This window comes from Rousettus aegyptiacus, unplaced genomic scaffold, assembly GCF_014176215.1.
Source record: "Rousettus aegyptiacus isolate mRouAeg1 unplaced genomic scaffold, mRouAeg1.p scaffold_m13_p_10, whole genome shotgun sequence".
NCBI lineage: Eukaryota > Metazoa > Chordata > Mammalia > Chiroptera > Pteropodidae > Rousettus > Rousettus aegyptiacus.
The window spans coordinates 7403286-7430136 of record NW_023416285.1 but is presented as its reverse complement, the minus strand read 5'-3'; the positions used below and the strand labels follow the sequence as shown (position 1 = coordinate 7430136).

At 49.3% G+C, this 26851-nt stretch overlaps 1 protein-coding gene across 9 annotated transcripts in view; it reads left to right on the top strand.

Moving 5' to 3' along the window:
- Positions 1 to 26074, top strand: part of PROM1 (prominin 1) — an 86588-nt gene extending 60514 nt beyond the window's left edge. For 3 of the 9 annotated variants that reach the window (XM_036227536.1, XM_016138420.2, XM_016138421.2), the window contains exons 9-25: positions 1105 to 1179; positions 3155 to 3218; positions 6314 to 6473; positions 8640 to 8792; positions 9805 to 9928; positions 11301 to 11404; positions 12942 to 13026; positions 14691 to 14837; positions 15464 to 15535; positions 16559 to 16651; positions 18434 to 18487; positions 20158 to 20238; positions 20353 to 20421; positions 21452 to 21544; positions 24562 to 24677; positions 25193 to 25216; positions 25658 to 26074. In XM_036227536.1, the coding sequence (XP_036083429.1) occupies positions 1105 to 1179; positions 3155 to 3218; positions 6314 to 6473; positions 8640 to 8792; positions 9805 to 9928; positions 11301 to 11404; positions 12942 to 13026; positions 14691 to 14837; positions 15464 to 15535; positions 16559 to 16651; positions 18434 to 18487; positions 20158 to 20238; positions 20353 to 20421; positions 21452 to 21544; positions 24562 to 24677; positions 25193 to 25216; positions 25658 to 25823 (1680 nt within the window). In that variant the 3' untranslated portion in view covers positions 25824 to 26074. The other 6 variants (XM_036227537.1, XM_036227538.1, XM_016138424.2 and 3 more) reach the window with 6 other exon arrangements.
- The last annotated feature ends 777 nt before the right edge of the window (positions 26075 to 26851 follow it).

Sequence of the window (26851 nt, the reverse complement as noted above, 5' to 3'; positions counted from 1 at the left end):
CTTTTAAACATGCATAAAATTCGCAAGATTATACAAGAAATTCCTGTCTGTCTATACCCTTCACCCGAATCCATCCGTTATCAGCATTTCGCTCCATATGTAAACCATATCATTTTGTCCATTTTTCCATCTATGTATCTATCATTATATATTTCTATTATCACCTATGTGCATAAAATAATACACATTTTGCTCTTTTCTCGATCATTTGGAGGTAAGTAGCAGACATTATATCCTTTACTCCTAAATATTTCCTAACTTAACAATAACCGTTGTATGACTATCAAAATTAGAACATATAACATTGACCTAATAGTACCAGCTGAACCACAGTTTCTATTCATTTGCCAATTTTTCTAAAAATTCCCTTATAACCGTTGTTTTTTTTTTTTTTTTTACTCTTCCCAGTCTAAGATCGGGTCCAGGATTACACATGGTCATGTCTTTTTAGTGTCTTTAATCCGAAACAGTTTCTTAGTCTGTCTTTTTATTATTATGACATTGGCGTTCTCGAAGACCACAGGCCGTTTATTTTATAGAACGACCTTCGATTTACGTCCGTCTGACATCCCCTCGCAGTTAGACTGGAGTCGCACACGTATGTCGGGGATGGCACGAAAGGGTCTTCCTCGGTACAGCGTGTCAGGAGGCCATGGTATTTGTCTCAGCGTTGGCGAGACATGGGACACGTTAGATCAATGTATGCTCTAAAATGGAAAATTTATTTCAAAGCACTCGCCAGTAGAACCAGTGACCACATTACTTTTAAATGTGTTTTTAAAAAGGTTGTTTACAACTTTATTAACAGTATTCAGTACTTGAAATTGTGAGGTCACGCATAATCAACCTGTGTCTAATTCCTTTCCCTCATTTTTACCTAACTGTAGTCGGAGACAGCCAAACATCTAAAAATGGGTGCTTTTAGTGGCCATTCTAAACTGAATGTATTTTCCCCAAACAATAGTCTATTGTTCAAAAGAAATTTAGATCATACCCTATAATATACAGGCCTTGGAACTTGGATGTAAGATAACTCCCATTTTTATGACAAATAATTTTTGGGATCACTGCCTTGACTTATATTTTGTTTTTATGAATTTTCAGATTCCATTGTTGGATGAGCAACTCGATAATGTTAATAATGTTCTTCAAACAGATTTGTCTAGCCTGATCCAAAAGGTATGTTTTTTTTGGAAAAAATACAGTAGCTTTTACATCATTTTCAGGAGTAGACGAAGAAAATTGGTAACAGCCAAAAAAAAAAAAAAAGCAAATTCTGGAGAGGGATGCCAAGAAAGGTAATAACTGTTAACTTCCGAGTAATTTCGTTCGTCATTTCAATTCAAGATATTTTTATTAAGCATCTGTTATGTGCAAAGCACCATGCTAGAACCAAAAGAGATTTAAAAACAAAACAAAACAAAACAAAACAAAACAAAACAAAACAAAACAAAACATGATCTTGTCTTCCTGGGGCTTGGACCTTGATGGGCAGGGTGCTGGGCCCCAGACTGACCCTGGGGTAAGCTGCTCTCCCACTCTGCCTGCGAGTCAGCCATGTTGGTTTTCTTACCTCCCACTTCCCCGCATCTGCCCATGCTGTGTGGGGTGCCCAGCCCCCCTGGGTTTCTTCTCCTCTCCAGCCTAGGTTTAGGCTACTGGGTGCTAGCTCTTTAAGCTTTGCAGTTTACAACATAGCAAGTATTTTTTTGCTGCTGTTAAGTTCCTCGTAACTGTAATTGCTGCTTTAGTGTCTGAGGTGTCCCACCGACTTCTGTGATAACCTACTAATTATTGCTGTTTATTCAACCAGGATACTGAGTGCACAGTAAATACTTCTTTGTAGATTGTAATTCAGGAAGGGAGTGAATATTTTTATTCTGGATCCTGTGTCTTTTAGCACAGATATAAAAATCATCAAATATCTATTAAACTCATTTACACATAGACAAAGCACATATCCCCTTAAACAAGTCATTAAAAACTCTTAGTTTTTTGAACTCTGGTGTCACCAGGTTTGTTAAATAAAGGAATTGGGAGATCCGTGAGGCTCCTTCCAGCCATGAAACCTTTTTGGAGGGAGGGGTGACCTCCACAAGTCCCAACACAGGTAAAGGTAGAGGGGTCAGGTGTCCAGAAAACCAAACGAGTTCCAGTGTCCTGGGCGGCTTAGTCCCCTTTGAAAAATACAGAAGTTGGGGACATTCTTTACATGGCATCGCTCTCGCCAGGCTAAAGTGGAACCTGCCTGGCACCATTTAACATCATGAAGTTTGCACCTCGGATCGGGCTGCTAGAAAAGAATATCGTAGGCTGGATGGCTTATGAACAACAGAAATTTATTTCTCAAAATTCTGGCAGCAGGGAGTCCGAGCGAGATCAGGGAGCCAGCGCAGCCAGGTTCTGGCCAGGGACCCTGTCTGGCCATGCAGGGCGGAGAGAGCGCCCTGGGGCCTCTCTCGTCGGGGCCCTCATCCCGCTCACGAGGCTTCACTCTCAAGACCTAACTGCCTCCCAAAGACTCAGCCTTCTAACGGCATCCCTTTGAGGGTTAAGATTTCAACATATGCATTTTGGGGGGACACAGACATTCAGCTCAGAATGGGTTGTAATTGCTACGGTGTTCCCTCACAGATGGCTATACACACCAGCTGACAGTGAAGAAACAGACATTAAACCCCTTCCAGAGGAGAGGCTGGATGTGTAGCCGAGTCACTTGGAGATGATGACAACTTGCCTGTCATGAATTCAGCCCCAAAGTGCTCTAGCCTGGCACGACTATATCTTTGTTTTCATTGCAGCCACACTACAATTTGTATGTTTGATAAGCTGCATTTTAGGACGTTATCGTTTCCTGTGAGACTGGATCCCCGTTTATTTTGTAATTGCATTGGAAAATAAGATTCTGTTTTTAGAAATTCATGTATACGAGTTATGTATGAATTTATATCTGCACGTGGTACACTGTACAGATCAGGGTTTCTCAACCTCAGCACTACTGACACCTCGAACTTGGTGATTCGTTGTGGCGGGGGCTGTCCCGTGCACTGTAAGATATTGATTAGCATCCCGGGCCCCTGTCTGCACCCATGAGTGCCGGTTAACTACTCTTCTGCTTACTATATCCATCCATTTATTTTGAACTATTTTTTAGGGCTATCAAGCCTTTAATGGTATACCTGAGATGGTGCGAAACCAAACCACGAACCTAGTATCAGGTAAGAGTCACAGTTTGAAATGACCTTGTATTTCTCTTCGGTAAGAATTAGAATGGTTAGAGCAAAGAAATGTGTTCCTAAGAATACATTTTCTTCTTAAAAAAAAAATTCTCTCGCCAAAACCTAGAAAACTGAATCAATATCAGAGCTTTTCAATTGTGCCACCTTCATACAGTGATGTAAATTTTAAAAAAATAATAATAATCTTCCTGTCAAACACAGATTAATGTCACCCTGCTGGCCGGAAGCTGTGAGGCCAAAGGCTGTGCCGTGGTGGCCTCACTGTGGTGGCCTCACTGGGGTCGCCAGCCCTCATCGCAAGCTTTCAGAGCCCACAGCAGCCATAGTTTGGAAGGTCATGCTCTGATTGTTTCCACTGGGGCGGGGGGTGAGGGGGTGGGGTAGGAACTGTAGGTTATTGTATTTCCTAAAAAAAAAAAACAACAAAAAAAAACTTAAAATTAATTTTTTAAGGAATGCTATGTGCACATTCTTATTTTGTCATTCGAGGACGATGTTCATTTGTCCTCTGATGCTGACGTAATGGTATGTTAGGCTCTTAAGGTCGCTTACGATTTTGGAGACAGAACTGATGCTGAGTGAGTTCTGCTGGTCCTAAACGATCGAATCACGTGTTTCGGTTACGGTACCCGGGCTGAACGTGCAGAGAAAGAATGCAGTAGAAACAGTCCTTTGTGGGGGAAGGGGGATGAATCGGGGTTGTTTAGGAAGAGGGGAAATCTCTGAAGCTATGTAAGATTGTCTTCTCTTTTTTAAAAAAAAAAACATCATCTCGGTTCTTTTTTCTGTTGACCAAGTGGTTTTAAAATACGGTATCAGAAATATTTGCTTCCGCCGCCCCTAATTAGGGATCTTTCACTCTATTAAGGAGTGAAATATCTATTGGGTAAAAAGTACTTTATCCTGCTACATAGTGCTTTAGCAGCGTTATGGGTCCCCTTTTGTTTAAGGTCCCACTGGAAAACAGAAAGGTGTGAAAGACGGAGTCCGCGCGCCCCTACGCTAGAGTCTGGAGGCTAACACGTGCGGTCTGTCTGGCAGCCGCCTGCTTACTAACCTCTGTGTTTGCTTTCTCTGTCTGCCCTTCCTGAGCCTCCTCCACCGGTCCGTGCAGCCCTCCCCCGTAAGTCCGGCCAAGCGAGGCGTGCGGTCTGCGTGAGCGGGGCCCGCCGCACACCATGTCGCTGGTGTCGCTGCCTAAACCCAAGCCAGAGTTTTCCCAGGTCCGGCCGAGCGCCGCTCCGCTCCGTCGGCCTGACCGTCGCTTATTTCCATGTCCTTCCAAAACGGACAGAAAGAAACCCTTAGCTCTCTCATGATTCGATCGCTCGGTCTCCCTCTGCACACGCACTTTGAGTGCCTACTGTGTGCCAGGTTCTGCTGGGCTCTGGGGATGGGAGATGAACGAGTCGCCACCCCTGCCTGCCCTGCGGCCGGGCGTGTACACAGATGCGATTTATGCCACTCTGGTGCCATGTCGAGGTACGTGCCGGGGAGCGAGGTGGGGCAGGGGTCATGGAAGGCTTCCCGGAGGAAGCGGCATCGAAACCGAAGCCTGAAGAAGGTATTTGCTGGGAGACGGCGCCAGGCGCCAGACACATACAGAGCCCCCAAAGCTGCCAATGCCGGGGAGCCGTGTCGTGTGGGAAGGCAGGACGGCCCGAAAAGCAGAAGGGCCCGAGTCTGAGTTGAGGGAACTGTACCTAGGAGAGGGGGGTAGTCTCAAACGTCTAGAAATCCCAGAGTTAAAAACAGGCCCATAGAGTCGCCTCGTCAAGGATCCTGGGCTCCTCCAGCACACAAGCTATTTGGAGGGGGCACTGGGCCACTGTGTAAAAATAGCCCCCTCCTTAAAACTCTCGGGATTTCCTATCCCGAAAATGCCACTCTGCAGAAGGTTCCCCCCTTTTTACATAGTTCCATTTTGGACCACGCCGCCATCTGTGGGTCATGCCGATGTCAGACCTGTGTCAGTGTTGGGCTAGGTGACCAACCCCCCCACACACACCCTGGGTAGCTTCGATCCCAGGACCTGTCATGATAGGCATGCACTTTCCAGAAAACTAGAACTTATTTCCTCTCTGAAAGATCAGGATGCATATTAACGGATCAGCTCGGCCCCTGGGAATGCTGTTGCGTTTTGCACGTAAGAGACACGGATGTACTTTAACAAGCATCAGTTTGTACGCGCCAACAAAAATCGAACGGAAATGTCACCCGGAGTCGCTGGTGCAGACAGTTCAGTCCTGGAGAACCACTGTGCTCCTGAGTGCCATGTCTCAGACAGAGGAATAATTCGTCATGTTATAAAATTATTTTTCCAAAGTCATTTAATGGATGACTTTTAACTTTAGAGTTAGAGAAACCCGAGTTTCAATCCCATTTCTAGTGCTTTCTGAAAAGGAGACATATGGGCAAGCATTTAACTACTGTGAGCCTCAAGGTCATGGCTAGTCACATGGGAGTAAGAATATCTACTTCAGTGGACTAAATGAGTCAATACTGATAAAAGTGCCCGGCCCAGGGTAGGTACACAGTCCATTTTAATCAACTGATTTTTCTTTTCTTCCTTCCTTCCTTCCTTCCTTCCTTCCTTCCTTCCTTCCTTCCTTCCTTCCTTCCTTCATGTAGGCATTGAGGGAGGCGAGTCTGCTTCTTTCTGTATTCTGGCTTTTTCGGGTTCTGGTTGATTTCACTTCCTTACTCACCTCCTCCCCCCTCCCTCCTCTCCTCTTCTCTTCTCTTCTCTTCTCTTCTCTTCTCTTCTCTTCTCTTCTCTTCTCTTCTCTTCTTTTCTTTTTTTTTTTGTGAAATAAGCAAAAGAAAACTCTGGCTTGATTTCAGCACCATGTCATTAAAGTCAGCACTCATAGCTTGCTGTTTTGTTAAGTGATTGCCTTTTGGTGGTCTTGGCTACTACACTCATGGCTTGTCACAGAACCTTTTCATATTTTAAACGCATACATTATGTGGGAAAATCTAAAAGCGGTTCAAGTTTTTCAGATTGAATCCAAAACCAAGTGTCTGTCTCCTGTCTGTTTGAAAATGCATGACTGAGGTATCCTTGCTTTCAGGTATCAAAAGTACCTTGAACTCCATAGGTTCAGAAATCAAACAAGCGCAAGAACAGATTTCTATTCAGTCTCTGCTGTCACGGTTCATGGATCCCATTGATTACATCGAAACTTACATCTACGACAAATTACGCAAGTTGAAAGAGTACGACTCCTACAGGTGAGTGCCTCCTTTGAGCTGGCAAACTCTGCGAGTGAGCCGTGCTATGGAATGGGGGTAAAAATTTGACATTACGACCAGGATAACCTTGTGAGAGCAAACTGTACAAAGAGGCCATAACCCGATGTGTGTTCAACCGTAGTTCGCGTTCATTAAGAAAGTTGAAGTTTTCGCTTCGTTAAGACACAGACTAAATTTGAAACTATGTGAAAAAAAGTCAGCATCGCCGCTGCACGGGGATGATGTGCAAAGCTTTGAAATTTTTTTTTAATATGAGAATTAAAAGTTCTCAAGCCACATTTTCAATAATTTGTAATTTTGATGAGCTTGGTGGCTTCTAGAAACTGAGTTATTTTAGTCCAAAGCACATAACAGGATTTTAAAACTTAAAAGCGATTAAGGACAAGGGCATTTGGGTAAAAATATGCTTTTCATCATTGGTTTATACAATAAATGCGGAGAGATTGGTTCCTACAGAAAGAGCATCTTTGAAACCAGTAAATTATTCAAAGAGCTCAGGTTTGGCTGTGGGAGATGCTGGTGGATGTCTCAGACAGAGTCCTAGGGAGGAAGGATGTAGGGACTTGACGTATTTAGAGGATCGTGTGAGATGTAAGAGTCACTCTTCTCTTTGAAGGGCTCAGCCCCATGGCCTACCAATGGAACTATTCTCACTGCCCAAACCCATGGAGTTTCGGAGACTTTCATTCCCATCTGGGTTATTTATTATGCAAGAGCACGAGATAAATAATCACAATAATCGCTAGCATTCAGGGGACAGTGGCAGTGTGCCCAGCAAGCACTGCACGCTCATTTAACAGTCACAAAAATCCTCTTGGTTGCATTCTATTTGTAGCTCCGTTTTATAGGCCCTGGGCAGTGAAGTGACTCACGTAAGGCCAGTAACCACATGGCAGGGGTGGGTGTTCAGCCTCCCTCTGCCTATGCCCTTAATTATCGCCCTGTAGTCAACAAGCCACTTTCCTACCGCGGGACGAGGCCACCCCGGTGGATATTGGCACAAACATGAAGACAGACCCTTTCTCAACGAATTTACAATCTCATTAGAGGTCAGAGTGTCTCAAATGGAAAGAACGGTACAATCATCTGTCACATGTCAGCTTCTTCCTTCCACCTGTCCCTGCCTGGAGCTCATCAGCTTATTTTAAAAAGAAACTTCACTCAGCAGAGGAGGCCTGCATTAACTGTAAATGACTTCTGAGGCCACGTTCCATGGCTTATTTTGTTGTATGTCCCCAGTATCTGGAACAAAATGCCACAGTGGGTGCAGGTGGCTATTCTTATAAGGATCAAGATCACTCTTAATGGAATGAAAAGTTTTAGTGGAAGCTTTTGTCCCAGAAGTTCCCTCTCTTTCTTTCTTTCTTTCTTTCTTTCTTTCTTTCTTTCTTTCTTTCTTTCTTTCTTTCCTTCCTTCCTTCCTTCCTTCCTTCCTTCCTTCCTTCCTTCCTTCCTTCCTTCCTTCCTTTTTTCTTTTCTTTCTTGTGTTTTAAACGAGGGGAAGCATTTCAGGAACTCCAGGAAGACTAACTGAGGATCCATTATCCTCGAATGTCACATGGGACCATTACAAATTGAGATTTGCATTCTGCAGGCATTTGCTTTAGGATGCTCATAAAATTCTAAAACATTCAACACACTCACCACGTAGAGAGTTTCTATTTCCGTAAAGAACACGGTGTCCCCCAAGTATTCCTGCAACCACAGAATATTTCGGAGAAAGACCAGGGAAAAGAGCCCACTGTCTCTCTCTCTCTCTCTGTTGGCTAATTGCTATCTGTTCCCACCTCATCATCATCCTCATAAGCAGTTACAGCATCAGGAACCTTCAAAGAACATAAGACTTATGGTTACCAGCAGCCTTGAAGTTGAATTTACTCAACTTGATGCTTGCGAGCCCCACGGGAGTAAAGCAAAGGCAGTAAGACATAATCCCATGTTCATGGAGCGACAGAGCTTTGAAACCCAGATAAAAATCGTTGGGTGGGTTGGGAGACTTGGGGTGCGAAGGCATCTTCTCGCAACAACGTCGCCCTCTGAGGAATTTACAGAGGACTCTGATGTTTCATCGCTGCGTGTCATTTAACGGCTCCGGCCCTCGTATGACAGCTTTTGTGTTATCCTTCATGTGTGATCTTTCACCAGGTGGCTGAGTAGCTTGATTATCTGCTGTTTTCTGACTCTCGTCACGACTTTTTATTCCCTGGGCGTATTATGTGGCATTTTTGGCTATGACCGGAACGCCTCCCCAACGAGACGAGGCTGCATCTCCAACACCGGGGGCATCTTCCTCATGACGTGAGTTTCTCTCTCTCTTGCCATGTGGAGGAGGGGGTGGGGGGGGGTTGGAAATTCAGGTGACTCTGGTGGGCCACGGATCCCGTGGCCTCTGGGCTGGGCACTCTGGGTTGCAGTGGAGCAGGCGTGTTGATATGACTATACTTTTGTCGGTTCGGGAAATTTCATCATGCATAAAAAAATAAAAACTAAATTGGTCGCACTTTGATTGACGAGTTTAAACACACTGTTTATCTTTAAAGCAGCTATTGCGGAAATTACTTCCAAGTCGGCTTTCTCGATTCCCATTGTTTTTTTTTTCCCCTATATCTATCCCTCCCCCCTCCCTCCCCCCACCCACCCATCCACCCAGCTATTCATTCACCAGATACTTGCTGAAGACCGACCTGGTGTCAGACACGTTTCTACATGCGTTTCTAGCCTGTCCACTCTGAAACTCTAGAACGTCGATGCGGAGCAGAGGCTGACTGTCCATGCCAGCCTTCAGGCTCTGCCCAGAGCGTCCCTCAGAGAGAAATGGGGTTTTGTTCCCGCTGTGCTTACAGCCCCTCAGTAGCTTCCCTCCCCTGAACCCACCGGGCCCCCACTGGTACACCGGCAGCCGCCTGCCTCCTGAGCTGCCGCGCACCCCGCCCTCCGCCCTCTCTCTGGGTGCAGAGCCACGCCGGCCCCTTTCAGACTCTCAAGGGTACAGAACCTCCCCCGTCACTGTGTCCTCTGCAGAAAGCCTTGGGTCACTTGCCTGACTCAGAGCCCTGTCCGAACCGCAGTTCTGGGCTGCAAGTAGGCCAGGGACTGAGCCGTGCCCATTCCATAACCGTGTGCTCGGGACAGAAGGTGACCGTGCTAACCACTCTCTCTCTCCACTCCCGGGGAGCTGACCCGTTTAACCCACACACAGCTGAAGACCACAGGTCCATTATTTTTTTTTTACGTTATATAGGTGAAATCAGTAAGTATTGGCTCGTAGAATTCTTAACTTTATTTCTACTTTTTTTTTTTTTTATTCTAGCGGGGTTGGAGTCAGTTTCCTCTTTTGTTGGCTATTGATGATCATCGTGGTTCTCACTTTTGTTATTGGTGGAAATGTGGAAAAATTGGTCTGTGAACCTTACCAGAACAGGAAGTTGTTCAAGGTAAATGTGTTATTTTGTGAATGTTGGGGGAGGGCTTGAGCCAAACCTTTTCATTTCCCCCATAATGTGTGGGTTTCCTCAAGAGCAATGCAAAAAGGGGAGCACTTTGGTTTTTATTCAGTTAAGTCGTGATTCCTTCTATCTGTCAGAACAAACGCATGTAGGAGTATCGTATTCTTTTATCCTTTTTTTTATGTACCGGATCAGTAACCACGAATTAAGACCTGCACATCAGTGGAGGTGGTCATATTTGGGGAAGATAAAATTCTTCTGAGCAGTAGCCCTCAAATATGGCTGGAGACGTCAGAAGATAAATTCCTGGGTTCATCCACACTCCAGGAGGTTTCTGACATTTTAAAGAGTTTCCCAGACGACAGCTGCCCCCGCAGGTGGTCTGAGGCCCTGGATCTGAAGTGAGAGAGACAGGTGCATCACGCAGGTCCTCTGCTCGGCTGCCGTCCCCGGCGGATGTCTGACGAGGCAGTCAGGAACTGAACTCAAGCCTCACGTCCTCGCTCTAAAACCAGCTACTGCAGACCCTAGGGGACCACTTTGCGGTTCATCTCCGTTAGTTAAGGAGGACGTTTCGCTCAGCTTGTCTGTCTTCTAACTTTGTTTCTCAATGTTTTTTTTGCAGATTCTGTTTTTTTAAAAATATATATTTCTGTTTTCCTGCCTGACCTATTTTCCACCTCAAATCTGTTATAAAATCAAGGGAATGACTATTAAAGTAACCATTCGTCGTCATGGTATTTTAATTATTCAGTTGGTTGAGGAAAATTAAATGCGAATATCTGTTGGCCAACCTCTCTCCATTTGGCCTGTTGATAAAATAATAATAATAATAAATAATAATGATATAGTAAGCCAGACTTCATTCATACTGCGTTAAATCATTAAAAGGGAATTCTTTAAAAGCAGAGCATATTTAGAAACCATTTACACTCCTCAGATACACATGCAGTCATGTAATTCGCCCATCCTAAATATATATGATGCGAAGTCAGAGGACGTGTGAGTTTTAATTCATTTTGTCTAGGGAGAGTAAGGAAGAACTGGATCGCCTGCCTCGTGGCTTTCTATTGGCTATTCCGAATCAAATTCTCTAGTCTCCCATTTCTAATGTATGTGTTTGACTAAAAAGTGTTCTCCAAAAAAAAAAAAAATTTTTTTTGCAGTAATTTCCACTGATGCTACCCAGTGGTCAATGGATTAATCCAATTACATTATTATTTTCGAGTTTAAAACTGAAAATCAGTGAGGAAAATCATGATATGTAAATCTCCCAAATATATTTAACAGAACATTCATTTCATTCCATGTATGCATATTAGTGCAAAACTGTCTTTAAAAGTTTTTAAATTTGTCCTAGGTTTTGGATACACCGTATTTACTAAATGAGAATTGGAAATACTACCTCTCGGGCATGATATTTAACAAACCGGATATCAACCTTACTTTTGAACAAATATACAGGTATAAATAATCGCATACTTTCTATGCTACTTCAAATGTTGGTTTTCCAGAATGAGAATTTTGCTCTCCAAGTGTCTTTAACCTTAATGATAAGACTTTCCAATTTCAGAGTTAAGGTGTTCTCTAGTCTTAGCAAAGAATTAGTAGAAATAAGACCTAAAAGATAATCCTTCTGAAAGCCTTCTGGACCTTGAAATGGTGATGTCTCAAGGTCCCTCTGTCCAGTGATCCCTAGGACTCACTGGTTAAGGTGACCCTAAGGTGCCTTAATGGGATCCTATGAAAACTCTTGCTCAGTAATCACCCTACTGCCAAGTAAATGCCATGTGACAAGAATTCAGTGGGTGGGTCCGAGTCACAGATATGCCAAAGGCCGAGCTGTGCAGCCGGGCTGCCTGGGCCCCAGTCCTGGCTTGGCCACCAGGGGCTCTGTGATCCGGGGCTATTCCGCTTCCTCTCTGTTTCGATGGCTCCCCGTCTCTTCTCGCAGAGACAGCAAACGAGCGGCACACGCGCCCACCTTTCTCACGCCTCGCCGTCACGGCGGGCATTGGAGATCGGCTGTGGTCTTCTGCTCAGCCCGGAGAGTCTCCAGATTCTTCTCAACAACGTGTTCTGGGCAGACATTATCAGTCCGTTGGCGTGTCTGTGCACGGCTAAACCGTCCTAGCTCTTGGCGATTCTGGCTCCGGTAGAACTGTCCACTCTTCCCCCCATCTGTCCGTGCATCGAGCCCTCTGTGGCTACAACGCCGGCCTACTCGGGTTCCCTGGACAGGAGTGCCACACCTCCTGGAGGCGCGGGAAAGCTGCTTCTCCCAGGCACCCCTCAGGGCTGGAGGGCTCCGGCTGCAGGACTAGGAGGGGACACCCCTGAGAAGTGGTAGAGATGTGCATCAGGTGACACCTGCCCTTCTTAGCTCAGGAAAGGAGGCCTTGTCCTTGTTTTAGAAAAGGACAAAGAAGTGAGGCCAAGTTAGGATTCTAGCCAAGGGGTCCTGACCAGCTGGATGTCCGTAGCCCCCGTCCTTGCCTCCGTCGGCCCTCAGAGGCACATCCGACTGTATGTAGAGCAAGTGGAGCTCAGCCCCGGAACCACGGAGGGAGATGGTCTGGGAGGCGCTCGACGGAATCTTGTAATGAAGCCCATGGTGTGCCTCCTAACGCACCCCTTCTTAGCCAGTTTCGTTATGGGTTTCTTTAAATGAGAATTTATTTCTTCCCAATTTGTAAACGTGTCACCCCCCACAGCACGGGAAAGAGCACAAAGCGGACGGATAGAACGTATTTACTCCACCTCCTGGATCTGTTCCCCAAATTGGACTTTTAGTAAAGTGGGGGACGAAGTGGGGTGGGCACTGGGCCAGGCGGGGGCGGGGGCGGTTCATGCGGCCCCTGGCGACTGCCTCGTACCCGGTCGCGCCATGTTCACAGATTAAGCAAAGACGGACAGTTAACTTTTCTCTTCATACTCAGCGATGGGCAGAGGCAGCCACGGCTGCCTGTCTGGATCGTGATCGTTCTATTTCTTCCCATAGTGATTGCAAAGAAAACAGAGGCATGTACACCACACTGAAGCTGGAAAACGAATACAATATCAGTGAACATCTCAACATTCAGGGGGTAAGTCATGAGCACCAATCATGAAATCGATGTGTCTCTTTATAAAATCCAGCGCGTGTGTTGTTTTAAATTGAGGTGACATTCACGCAAAATTCGCCATTTTAAAGTGGCATTTTCTACATCCACAAGGTGGTGCAACCCTCACCTCTGTCTAATTCCAAAACACGTCCATCGGCACCACCCCCAACCAGTTGTCTTTCCTGAGGCAGGAGCTTCTCTGCTACATCGTGCAAGATACCCGAAAGGGGCCTCCGAGGACACTCGCTAAGTGCCATGGTTCCTAGAGGAACAGACCCCACTTGTTTCCCCGGGGACGTTGTCTCCCAAGACCGCCTCCCCCCTTTTTCTGCCAGGTCCCCGAAGAGGGGACGAGGTGCCGAGAACTGTGGCCCACGCCATCACCATCCTTACAAACGGTGGCTGTGGCCCCGGGACTCCGGGGTGGGCTCTTCTGAGCTCCGCGGGGCCTCGGCGAGGGACAGCACAGTGACCGGGATGGAGGCAGAGGGAACGGAGCGACTGACCTCCCCTGCCCCTTTGCCCAGGCCCACACCCAAGTCTTGAGCCCTAAGACTCCGAGGAGAGGCTGCTGCAGAGCCCGAAGCCTGGAAGAAGGAGCGAGAGCGTTTCCGCTGCCCGGGCCTCGGGTGCCCTTAGCCTCGCCGTCCCCACGGCCTCCTTCCCGGAGGCCAGCTGGCCTTCTCAGCGACGTGGGAAAGAATCGAGGGAGCCTGCTTTCTTGTGGACTTTCCCAATGGAAGCAGATAACGAGGGACACCGAGGGAGGAAGTTGTCCCCCAAATCCAACAGCGTTCCCACTGAGGTGTCGCAAGAGTCTCCCAGAGGTGCCGTGCCTTCATGACGGCCCGATGAGTCTCATCTGTGAAGAGGCTTATCTGAAAGCGGCGTACAGATTTTCCGTAGGATAGTCTCGCTTAAACGTTCCTCGCACATAGGCGTCAATAAAATACCGTTTCATGACCGAGCCCCAAGAGGACGCCGTGTACACACGGTGCCCGTCACGCCGTGCATCATGTTCTCTGTCCGCCGTGATGAACGGGGCTGCAGAGCCCGGCACGAGCTCTGCGCCGAGGCGCTCGGTACAGCCGGAGCCGGCGGCCGCGCTCCCGCGACCGCGCCTCCCCGCCTCCCAGGGCCAGCGCCCGCCGCCGCCCCCCCTGCGCTGCTCACTGCCGGGGCCCTCTCCGCGTCTCCGTTTCTCGAGACTCACTCAAAAGCCATCGATCTCCCCTCTGTGGCCTTCCCCCAGTTTCCTGCCTGGGAGGGTCCTCCCCGACCCGCACCCCCACCCCCGCCCCGTGTCCCGACGCCGTTCCTGCGCCTTTCTCACGGCGCCGCCTCTCCTCGTCCTTCTGAGGTCTCCGGGAGGTAGAGGTGCAATGTTAACCTGCTTCGCACCCCACCTCCCCGCATAGTGCTTGGCGCAGGGCGTAAGGAAGGAGGCGGGGAAACAGGGAAAGAGCCACGGCGGGGGAGGCAGAGGAGAGGATGACACCAGGAAGAAACGCCGGTCAAGCGCACGTGCATTTTTTTGTTTGTTCGTTTCTGTCCTGTGTCATTTCATTGCTCTTTTAAAACATTAAGCGTGTGACATCATCGGAGAAGCATGGACGTATTCGTAACTCTCCTTTTCAATCACACAGTACACTGGAAACATAAACAGTTATTTCGACAATCTGCACGTAGAGATTGATGACATCGTTCTGCTGGACGACGCGGGGAGAAGAAGTCTCACGGATTTCGTGTTTTCAGGAGTCGATGGAATAAATTACGACGCTTACTTCGCTGAGGTATGGCTTCCGTGCTCACGCTTGAACTTCCAGGGAAAATTAGAGCACGGATATGTGTTTCTTTTTTTCTGTTTTTGTTTCTTATGGAGATGGAATTCGCATAACGTCAAAGTAAGCATTTCAAAGGGAGCAATTCCCTAGCGTTTAGTACATCGACAGTCGCAAAACTGCCACCTCTGTCGAGTCCCAAAGCGTCCTCGTCCCCCCGAAACAAAGCCCCGTCCCCGTTAGGCAGTCGCTCCTCATTTCCCCCCTTCGAACACCAGTCCGTGTTCTGTTTCTGTGAATTTACCTATTCTGGATATTTCATCCGAGTGGGACCATCTACTACACGACATATTTGTGTCGAACGGCGTTAACTGGTCCCTTTCATTGCGGCCTAAAGTTTTCGAGATCCGTAAACTTTAGAGCACGTATCCGTCAGCACTTCCTTTGTTTTTATGGTCGAATAATATGGTTTTCTGTGTATAGATCAGGATGCAGATGTTGTCCCCCATCTCAGAGCTCCTTCCACCTTGCTGTGTGGACCCGCGTTCACTCTGTTGCCTGTTAGATGTTGTTCGGGTTTACAAATCCCATATCCATGACACGTTTCTTCTCCCGCCCCGCTCCCATCTCTTTTCTAGATAACTAAAACGCCCACAAAAGTGAATCTTCTATCATTTGCAGATGACCTACAAGGAAAAGCCAACAAGTTGGTGAGTCCCAACGCTGGTTAAACGCGGTCGTTGTCGCAGGTGGCAAACGTCAATCCGATTCTCGGGGCCGCCGCTGGAGCGGGTGCTCACGCCCCGAGCAGCTCCTCTGGTGCCCGTTTAAGGTTCGCGCCCGCAGCCCCTTGCCACGCGGCCCATTCATTGGCCCGCGACGGCTGCCAGGGCCGGCTTCGGGGCGCACGCAGCCCCCCCCACCCTGGGCTCGGTGCTGCAGCTCTGAGATGCGTTCACGCCAGTGTCCCCGCTCCGGCCCACCCCTCCACCGCAGCACATGCACCCCCTTATCCCCGCGGGGTGGGAATGGTGCCCGCGGGCAGGAGAGGGGACCCCCACGCGGCGCTCTGCGGCGCCCGTGAGACGTGGGGAAGGAAAGGCAAAGGCGCCATCCCGGCCCCGCAAGCGCCCCCCTCATCAGCTGCTCTGCCGGCCGGTGACTGAGTGGCCGCAGCTGGTCCCTTCCGAGAAGCAGCGGAGCACGGTGACCAAGACCCTGGGCTCCAGAGGGAGAACGGGGTTTAAACCCGGACTCAGCCGCTTCCCCCCTGGGGGGCCTCGGGCCAGACGTGCCACCTCTCCGGGCCCTCGTTTCCTCGTATGGGAGGTGTGGGCAGAGGGCTTGCTATGCATTCGTATTACCAAACACTACTGAAGTGTGCATTAAATAAAAATTGTGCAGTTCAGCCTTGGTTTCCTCGATGTAAAGCGAGGGTATTGCCACAGTCAGGTGGCTTTCCAGTGGCCAGAGTCTGGTCAGGTGAGGAGGAGGGAGCAGCCTCTGGCGCTCAGGAAGGGCTGGCGCATCCGCGCGGGCTCTTGCGGACAGGTCGTGGTTCCGTGACTTGGGGTCTTGGCGCAGCCCCTCCCGGCGGCTCCCAAGCCCACAGCCCGCACTGTACCAGGAGTGCTCACGTTGTGACTGCCCTGCCCAGAGATCCGGGGCTCAGAGAGGGTGCTCCCGGGCCTGGGACAGTGGTATTCACTTTGTTCGTTTGATTCTCTTTGCAGACCAAAGGAAACTTGAGATCATCCCTGATAAGAAACGAACAGAGGCTTAGAAAGATTTACCATGATCAAGTCGTACCTCTGGAACTATTGATGGTAACTATCAACAACCTGTGACCTAGACGCGGTCCACTACACCTCGCTGGCTTTCATTTAGCCTAATGATGCGGGCGCATCTCACGTGGCTCACATCCGAGTGGCCTCGGGGTCAGACACTGAGCTATTTTAAAAATAAACGGTAGTAGCTGGCTGGGCGCTAAAGGAGACAAAGTGTTCGGCTTCACGCCTCCTTTTCTGCTGGCGTCCCCGCTCTCGCTCCGTCTGAGTGTGAACACGTAGATGGGGTGCTCTCCTGCGTTCACAGCCCTCAGCAGCCCCCCTCCCCCCGATGCCACACGCCTGGCCACGGCGCTGAGGTTTGCGTTCTGGACTCACTCTGACTCGTGCTTAAATTCGTTTCCTCCAAACCCTGACAAGAAATGCGTGCAGGCCAGGGGAAGTCCTTCCAGCTCCGCCTCCACGTCGCTCTGCTCACTGTCCCCAATGGGGGGCGGGTGGGTGTTTCCTCCCGCCTCTCCCCCATCCTGTATTGACTGACTTGCCTTCTCCTGTTCCCCTCCCCACTTTCCGGCTCCTTCCCTGAATGCCTGGAAGGCAGTTTGTAGCAAAGAGAGACACAGGGGCTCTGGACTCAGGCAGGCGCGGTCTCGAACCCCGCTTCCACCTCTCCAAAGTCAGGTCACTTCCGGCGCCCTCTTCGAGATGTGGCGGAACTGGTCCCTGCCTCGCTGCTGCCTGGCACCTGGAGATGAAGGATCTCGCATGCCAGAGGGGCTCTAGATGGGGGGGGTTCTCATTACGCTTGTAGGGGTCACGTTTGCAGCTGCCAAGGGGAAGACTGAGAAACAGGGTTACAGGTCAGCTTGCTCAGGTTCGGAGAAGCTTATTAGCCTGCTTGACCCCGAGTTCAGAACCTTCCAGAACTAGTCTCTCTCTCTCTCTTTTTGTCTCTCTCTCTCTCTCTCAATTTCTCTCTCTTTCTCTCTCTGTCTCTCTTGTTTGCTTCCAACCTTCTACTTTATTATTCACAAAGTCCTATTGAATTTTCTTAGTCTGTATACATTGCTCACCACCATTCTCTGCTACACTGATTTATGCCCAGCACAAACTTGTTAACATTCTAAGCTGGTGTCTGCATGTTCCTTACATGCCTTCCTTCAAGTAGACACAAGACTCCTTGGCCTTTTCAGAGCTGGGGAGCCTGTCTACAAATAGGCAAGTTGCTGTGCACAAGTGACCTGCCATCTAAACCAGGGGCTAATGCACTGTGGCCCCGAAAACTGCAGCCTCTGGGCCAAATCTGGCCTTCTGCCTGATTTTTTAATGCATGAAGTTTATGAGAGCACAGCCGCGCTCATTTATTCACAGGTGAGCTGTGGCTGCCTTTGGCTTCAAGGTCAACATTCAGTGGCTGTAACAGGGTAGGGCCCGCGAAGCCTGAAATCTTTACTAGCTAACTTTTAACTGGTCAACTTGGCCAGTGCCTTAATGCAAATTAAACCGCTCTTATTGGGCAGGCTTTATTTTAAGTAACATCTGCCGTTTGGAGCAAACCCGTCACCTGGCCCGTGACGCGTCCCCCTTCGGAGCTCTAGAATACGTGTCCCGAGTTTCTTCCAGGGTTCTTACGCCCGGGGTCTGTGAGGTCCACATTGTTACTGTGTCTGTTGTTTTTTTTTTTCTGGAATGCCGTCATCGCAGAGTCCAGTTGGATTTGATGGCTGACTTGATGGGGGACACTTGTAGGGGGGCACGGGGCATGTGATCTTGCCGCTTGATATAATAAGCTGGAAAATGTGATCTCTGTTTGTTCACCAGAAAGGTGTCTATCAAAGCATCCGGGAGCTTCAAAACAGAAGCAGCGGATTGGGGGTAAGGATTCGTTTCCTTTTTTCTGTCCTTTTCCCTTTTTCCGCGTGTCGTGAAAGCACACACAGACTTTCTGAGATGTGGGTTTCGCAGGCGCTTCAGGTAAAACAGAACAAGTGGCAGTCAGTTATCCACCCGTTTAAATGCCAGGCTGGGTTTTCCTGCCGTTGTCTTTCTAGAAGGGCGTCTGTCAATGCCTGCCTCATCTCGGCTCGCTGCTAGGTGCAGAGGGGGAAGCCACGTTTCGATGGGGGGGGGGGGGGGACGCGGGCTTCGAAGGTGCCCCAGTCACCTTCACTGAGAGAACGCTGCCTGACACACAGCCTCCAGAGCTCCACGCCTCCGCGGCACAAACCTCGGTCCCCACGACTGGGCCCGCTGCGGGCTTCTCGCCCGGTCGCTCCTCCTGGAGACCCTGCCCGAAGGAGCGGTTCTCTCCCGCGCATCCTGGGTCCTCGGAGTGGAGGACGGGAACCCGGAGGATGCGTGGAAACACAGGTGGCTTTGGAGGCCCCCGCTTAGAACCAGCTCACTGCCACTTCGTTTATGTCCCGTCGGCCGAAGCAGGTCCCAGGGCCAAGACCCGCGCCTTCGGGTGGGGAAGCCTGCGCGCCCCGGGCCCCGGGGCCCCTAGGCAGGTTTCCACGGTCACGAGCAGCCAGCAGGGGGCGCCCCCAGGCCGCAGCTCGGGGGCCCCAGGGACCGAGCCCGGAGGCTGCGCGTTGCGTTCAGCTCGTGCCCACTGTGCCAGCGGGCGGCTCAGGGAGGACTTCCTCGGCCATGCGGCCCATGGGAGCGTTTGGCTGTCAGCCCTGCGACGGGAAACCCCGTGCCCCGCCCTGCGCGTCCCGCGGAGCCCCGGGCTCCCCCGTGTCCTGTCCCCGCCCCGATCGCCGTGAGCTCCGCTCCGCGCGCAGTGGTCGGCGCTCTCGCTGGACCGCGCTGCGGCGTCCTGACCCAGCTCCTCCGAAGACTGCTAGGCTTACTCTGCTCCAGGGCTGGCCCCGCACCTCGAGTCACGGTTGCCGTTTCGCAAGTGTGTGTCCCATGCCAAGGGCAGCCGGCGACAGGCGGGTAACTGCACGCAGGTCCTGCGCCACCCCAGCACACCTCGGCGGTCAGGCAACAGCGTGCAGCTACGCACTGACCTTTACGGGGGGCGAGTGGGGGCAGAAATCAGCCCTTGACCCACGGGCCAGGCTGTGCGCCCCGAGGTCTGTGGGCACCTTTCCCAGCGTGCACCAAGCTGCCGTGGGGGTTGACAGTGGCCTCGTCCGTATTTGTGTGATGGTGCAAAGGGTGCGGACTTTGGAGTGAATGAAGAAGTAGGCGCGAACCCCAGGCCTTTCTGCGTCCCAGCGTGGGGACCGTGGGCAGGGCCGGGCCCCTCATGTGGGAAGGGGCCTGACGATACCCCGCTTTTGGCCTTGTGACCGTTCTGCGCTGTGCTTCAGGCGCAGGAGTCAGCCCAGCGTCCCGCACAAAGCGAGCGCTCGCTAGTACGGGTCCCCTCCCCCCGCTGCCCTCAGAGGCCCGGGCCCATTCTGTCGTCTCCTGAACCGGCAGGCTGGGGCGGTGCGGGGCCTTGGCCACCGCACGCATGTCGCTAAGCAGACTTTCCAGTGAAAGCCTTTCGTCACTTGATGCCTTGCGGTGGTTGCTGTGTCTTCCAGGTGACTGTAAGCAGCATCATTTCCTCTTTGGATTCAGCTCAGCGTTTCATCGTCAATAACATTTCCTCTATTATCGTTATGGTAAGTTTTTAAAAAAAAAAAAAATCTGTATGCCAGTAAGGGGTATGTGACGCTTCAGTAGAGTCAGGTGTAATCATCTTAACGATTTTGCTACTCTGACTTTTCTTTTCCCAGCAAAGTAAGAAGTATGGGAACGCGATACTTGGATACTTTAAACTTTATCTGCAGTGGGTCAAGGTCTCGGTAAGTAGTTTTCCTTCTATGAACGGGAGGGAGCCGTGTGTTAGGATAGACATAATGCGAGGAAAAAATCGGGGGGAAATAAGATTAAATCCCCAGTCACTGGGTGGGAGATAAGTAAAAGGACCTTGAATGTGGGAACCGTGACCAGAGGTGCCAGGAGCCTCGGCATGAGAGTCGTCCACACCTGGCGGCTCGTCAGGCCTGCCCGTCAGCGGGGAGGACACGCCCCTCGCGGGCTCCCCCAGCCACCTGTGCTCACCTTTGTCACAGGGGATCCTTGCCACACCTGACCGTGTATCCCCGAGTGAACCATGAGCTTCTTAAAGAGTCCTTCTGAAACTGCGATTTGCGCCCTCCCTGGGCCGCACTCGGCCCGCCGCACTGCCGGCGTGTTAGTGTGTAGGTACGGCTTCACGCACAGAGCTTTCACAGTCCGGAGGCTGGAAGTCCGAGGTCGAGGTGCCGGCAGGGTCGGGAGCTTCCGAGGCCTCTCTCCTTGGCTTGCAGACGGCCGCCCTCCCCCTGTGTCTTCACGTGGCCTTTCCTCAGTGCACGTCTGTGTCCCGACTTCCTCTCCTTTTACCAAGACACCAGCCATACTGCATGAGAGTCCACCCTGGTCACCTTACTGGATCTGAATTGCCTCTTCCAAGATTCTCTGTCTAAGTACTGTTACATTCCGAGGACTTCGACATAGGAACTGTTGGGGGGCACAATTAAGTCCACAATGTTTGGGTCTCCGTGAATGTATCAGAAAAGTTGAGGAGCAAAGATTCCAGTGGTTTTAAGGTGGCGCCTTGTCCCCAGCACCCGACTTTTTGTGGAATTATCTTGAAAAATGCGTTTTGTAGTCGGGCTCCATCCCAGCTCCCCTTTTCGGGTTATTCCATACAAATCAGCTGTCAGGTCTCTATCTCGGAAGACAGAGAGATCCTTCGTGTGAAAACAGGCCAAAGGTGAACCCCACGGCGAATTCTTGCGGAGTTTTTGGCTGTCGCTCAGAGTTCACCTGCGTCTCTTTCCCCCTTAGATCACTGAGCGAATCGCAGCCTGCAAACCTGTGGCCACCGCCTTAGATTCTGCTGTGGACGTCTTTCTGTGCAACTACATTGTCGAACCCATGGTAAGAGTTTCATCTTTCAAAATAAAGAGACACAATAAACTCATCATCTTCCCCCCCACCTCCCCCAGATTGTACTACACACTATAATATAATATATATTTCCTGCTTGGGCCTGTTACATTCAGACCTAAAATCTAAGTTGTAGATACATGTGTTCTGACTGGAAAAGTCAAAGACCTTGCTGCGTCTTCATTCCTTATTAGAATTATATTAACGGAAGTCAGGGGACCCTCACGAAGAAAACCATGTGTCCAGAATGATTGGAAAGGAAGTCACTGGTGTGCAGGTTGCCAATGTTCAAAGGGATTCTTAGTGCGGCTAAGTGTACGAGCCAAAGCTACAACAAACTTCGTATTTGAATCGCAGTCCCCTTGAATTATTATCGAGTCTGTTCTTCAGCTCTATTCCATCTGCCATCTGTGCCGACGGTCTCCACAAGCCAGTCCTCCCGCCTCCTCCTCTTAAAGCGCTTTATGGGCTTCCGTTGCTATCAAAAGAAACATCGGGGTCCTTAACAGAATACACCAGGCCCTGCGTGATTAGGTCCCTGCCCACGGAGGCCACATTTTGCCCTATCTGATCACCTGTGCTAGAGACATACTTGTTTTCTTTCACGTCTTTAACTATATCTCGATTTCCTCCACCTCGGGGCCTTTGCACGTGCCATTTCCTGTCCCTGCTCTAGAGACTGGACACAGGCTTTTTATCCTCCTCTCATTCGTCCCTTCCACACCCACGCCCCACCCAGCTAACTCCTCTCGTAATACAGCGGCGGAGAACACAGACGCTGAATTCAAATTCCACCTCTACATTTTCCTGAACTCTGTGACTTTGAAAAGTTATTGAACTTTTCAGAGCTTCATCACCTAAATGGGGTTGTTTTGAGGGTTCCGCAAGAGGTCGCCTCTTAAGAGCCCTTAACACCACCGTTCCTGGGACGTTAACGCGCCCAGGAAACGCCCGCGACCATCGGCTGTTGTTCAGCATCCAGGTCTTAGCGCAAACGTGCCTTTCTTCCCAGGAGGCCTTTCCTGACCTTCCCAACTCGGTCAAGTTCCCTTTTCCACACTCCCATGGAGCGCTTTGCTTGTTCCTTAAAGATGTCACTGCTGTTTGGATTGCGCCTTCGTGTGGTTCTTTGGTTAAGACGTGTCCCTCGCGACACGCAAAGCAGCCTCTGAACCCCGTGAGCCCTGTTGTGTCCCTGTCTTCCGGCATACCGCCTGGCACGGGCAGCTGAATGAGTAAAGGATGATCCGATAGCTGTTTGTCATTCGTACTGTTCCATCTGTCCGTCTCCCTGCCTCATGCCCACATGTCCATCTGTCTGTAGCATGGACCTTTGAACCTGCACTTCCCCAGCCAATGCAGACCCCAGTCCTTGGCTTCCTAGCTGCTTCTTTTCTCTTTCAACTTCTTACCCTTTTTGCCTTGCTGCTTGGAGCCCCTGGTGATGGCTTTGGTTGGAGCCCTCGTTGGCCAGGAACGTAGGGGTCCCAGGTTGATTCTGGATTGATCTCCTTGCATGCCGTGTTTACCACGCCACCCCAGACCAATCAAATTGCCCAACCACCAGATGCCTCTCCACAAATTAAAGAGGAGCCAGTGGAAGCGGAGGCCTGGGGGCCATTCAGGAAGTTTGAGGGGTGGAGCTTAATAACAGGTGGTATAAATAGTAAGGACCAGCTCTGGGCTTCTGGCTTCACTGGCAAGACAGACTCCAGGCTGTTCTCAAAAGGATCGAGGCAGCTTCCAGTACACAGATACAGTTGTCACAAAGCTCCAAACAAGGTCGAAAGCGTAGATTCCACCAGTGAAAGAACGTAAGGAGAAAGGAGGAACAAACTAACCGGAGATTCCAGGCCAACCGGTGCCCCTGCCATCCAGCCCTAAGCATGGCCAAAAGCAAGGCAGAAATGCGGGGCTGAGCGCAGAGGGTCTGGGCCTGCGCCTTTTGCTTCAGGGCGGTCTGGGGAGGGCTGTTCTGGTGTTAATACAGCACTGTCCTAAGGCAGAGGACGCAGACTTGACCTCGTACAGGGACCTGGCGGATTGCAGGCTTAAAATCACTATGTTGTACACCTGAAACTAATATGATACTGTATGCCAGCTAAAATGGAAAAATAAAAAAACATATATTATTTTTAAAAATCATGAGAAAGAAGCAGGCCAAGCGTAAGACACGGGGTGATGCTGGTTGCTCACAGCCATATCTGCGCCGATCGGCGAATACGGTTGGATCATGCTGGACATCACGCCTGCCCAAGTCAGCGGCGTGGCCAGGCCAAGCTGAGGACAAATGACCCTCTTGAGGGAAGAAGCGACAGTCACCCACAGCTGAGGTTGCCTTGTGGGACAAGGGCTCAGCGTTCCATCAAACTTTTGACTTGTGGATTTTGGCAGCTATTTAAAAAAATATTTTAACAGGGCTTTTTAGACAAAGCAAGATTAGATTTAGCCCAAGATCTCCCTTAAAGATGGGTGAGGTTAAACAGGGCACGTCGGTTGAGAGCCTTCCATCACTCAGCATCGCTGTGTCTTCTTCACACAATCACGCTGTGGGCTGAGGACGGGGCTGTGTCGTGCTCAGACGCGGGACAGAGCCACAAAGGTTTACTAGGCGCCCTACTACCAAAACGACTCGTAAAAGGGATTCGGGCTCAGGCCTGCCAGCCGTTCATGCTCTCTTCGTCAGCAGCAAAAAGAGACCATTTATCGGGATGGTAGACAAGTGTTTCGGAGTCTCCTAGAAGCAAACCTGGGCTACTTCTGTTCCTATGTATAAAATAAAGAGCATAATAGAATTTAAAAAAAAAGAGTTAATGAATTATAATAATAAGTACCACTTCACACGGTGGCTGGTTTGTATTAAGTTCACAAATGGTTTCAATGAACAAAATTAGAACTCATTTAAAAAAAAAAAAACTGCAACATAAAAATTATTTTTCCCAAGCGACTGCTGTTTTCCATTTCCCACCTTCAAACACTTGATCCTCCTGATTTTCCTTTTCCCCTAGAATCTGTTCTGGTTTGGCATAGGGACAGCGACCGTATTTTTAATTCCGGCCATCATTTTTGCTGTGAAGCTGGCCAAGTACTATCGTCGAATGGATTCAGAAGATGTGTACGATGAGTAAGTAAGTAGGTGTCTTTCCCCAGGGGCCCGGGGTTCCTCTTCTAAGTGGGCTGCCCACCGAGAGCTTGCTAAAGACCTCTGATGAGATAGAACTTGACATATTTTTTTTTTCCCCCTTTTAAAGTAGTGGGTCCTCCCTGTTCAGGGGTTCTCTTTGTCCCGATTTCCTTAGGCTCGTTTTAACTCTTTGTTTTTCTCCGGCTTGATCTCCTCGGCTTCCTTAATCAGACTTCCGTGTTTCTCCTTTGCAGTTCCTCTGTCTCGGAGACTTGGCGCTTGACTCTCTAACTGTTTCCGCTAGCTTGTGTCTTGACTCTGCAGTCTGCCCCCTCGCTCTGTGTCTGGTGAACCGGTGGGCTTCGTTTCCACCTCGCCGTCTCCTCCTCGACCTGTGTCTCTCCTGATTCGCTCTGTCAGCACACGTAGGAGAGCAAACATGTGCGGGGAGCAGCTGTCGAGTTGCGATGATAATTTAAGAAGTAATTGTATTTTTTTTTTTTTGTATTTTATAGTGTTGAAACTGTCCCCATGAAAAAGTAAGCTTTTTCTTTTTTTAAACCATATTCATAAGATGGGATGGGGCGGGGGTGGGGGAGGCTCTTTATTATTATATGATGGACTTTTTAAACGAGATTGATACCATCTTAAAATTATGTAACAGCGGTAGGCGTGCCCAGATAAAAATAAATGCTGATGTCTATTGGAATAAGGACTGGGGTACATAGAGGGCGTTGAAGATGTATTTGTTGAATTCATGAAAATTTTATGCGTTAAACTTATTAATATACAAAAGGATTGTTTTGATATTTGACTTTTAAAGGGAACGAAATGTAAATATGTCTTTTTTCCTTTTTTGTGTGTATTTGACAAGGCGTCAGATAGTCTTCATGACCCTTACATTGTCTTTGTAACCCACGATAGCAATACTTTGTCTCAGGAATAACATGGTGTTTGTGACGTATTTGTTTTTGTCACAGTCTGCGAAAGGGTAATGTTGATTTTAATAGACATCAAACCACTCAGACTGTTCCAACAAAGTTTTTAAGCCCACCCGACTGCCCGAGTCCTTCCTCCGCAGCGTCTCTAAATGTTGGAAAGGAGACCCGCCCTTCAAGAGATGACAGACTTGGCGACGCGGTCTAGAATACTCACGCCCGAGAGGGAAAAGTATGCCCACCTCTCTCTCCCATCTGTAGAAGTCCGGCTTGATCATCCGAGCCTTCCATGCAAGTCGAAACATGTAACACGTTCATTAATTTTCAGCTTTGCCTTTGGAAGCAGAAATGAATTTTGTCACATGTCATTCATTGTGTGGGAACTTAGACTTGTAGTTAGAGAAAGTTCAGCAAGTAGCAGATATGTATATAAGCAATAAAAGAGTGATTTCAGAAGTATGACTCCAGCATCTCATTGGAAAGTATGTCTGTACCGTAGTTATCATCTAAGTCATCGTGTTATTTTCTTGGGGTGCATGTAACAAAGCCCACAAACGGGATGGCTTAAACGCAACAGGAATGTGTTCTGTCACAGTTATAGAGACTAGAAGTCCGGAAGTAACATGTCGTGTAAGAGTTGGCATATGGATTTATCACTCCGATCTCTGCCTCTGTCATCACTTGGGGTTCGGCATTGTCCTTCGTGTGCCTGTGCCCAAATTTCCCCCCTCTTATAAGGATCCATTGGAGCAGGGCTTGTCCTCATCAAAAATGAGCCGACCTTAATTTCATCACATCTGCAAACGATCGATTTCCAAACACTCACAGGTGCTAGGTGGACCCGAATATTGGCGGGGGAGGGGGGAGGTGCAGGGGGGACATTTTTCAATCCAAAAGAGTCACCCAACAGCAGTAACAGCCAGAAAGATAGCGGAGGGGACGTGAAAGAGAGAGCAGCCCTATACACAAAGAAATTAAACTACGTTACCGAAATCAGAAAGGCTAGAAAATAAAATATTTTGTTACACATATGCAAAGTAGTGACTCACTCCCCTCTTAATTTTATGTGTCTTTATCCAAAAACACGTTAAGAATCCACTGATCAGGGACATAAAATTGATGTCTCCATTTCACCCAGTGATGCCCAGCCTGAGACACAGTAGATTCACCCCGGGGGGGGGGGACTTTTTTAAAGTGCTGACACCTGGGTCACTCCGCACGACATTCTGATGTAGT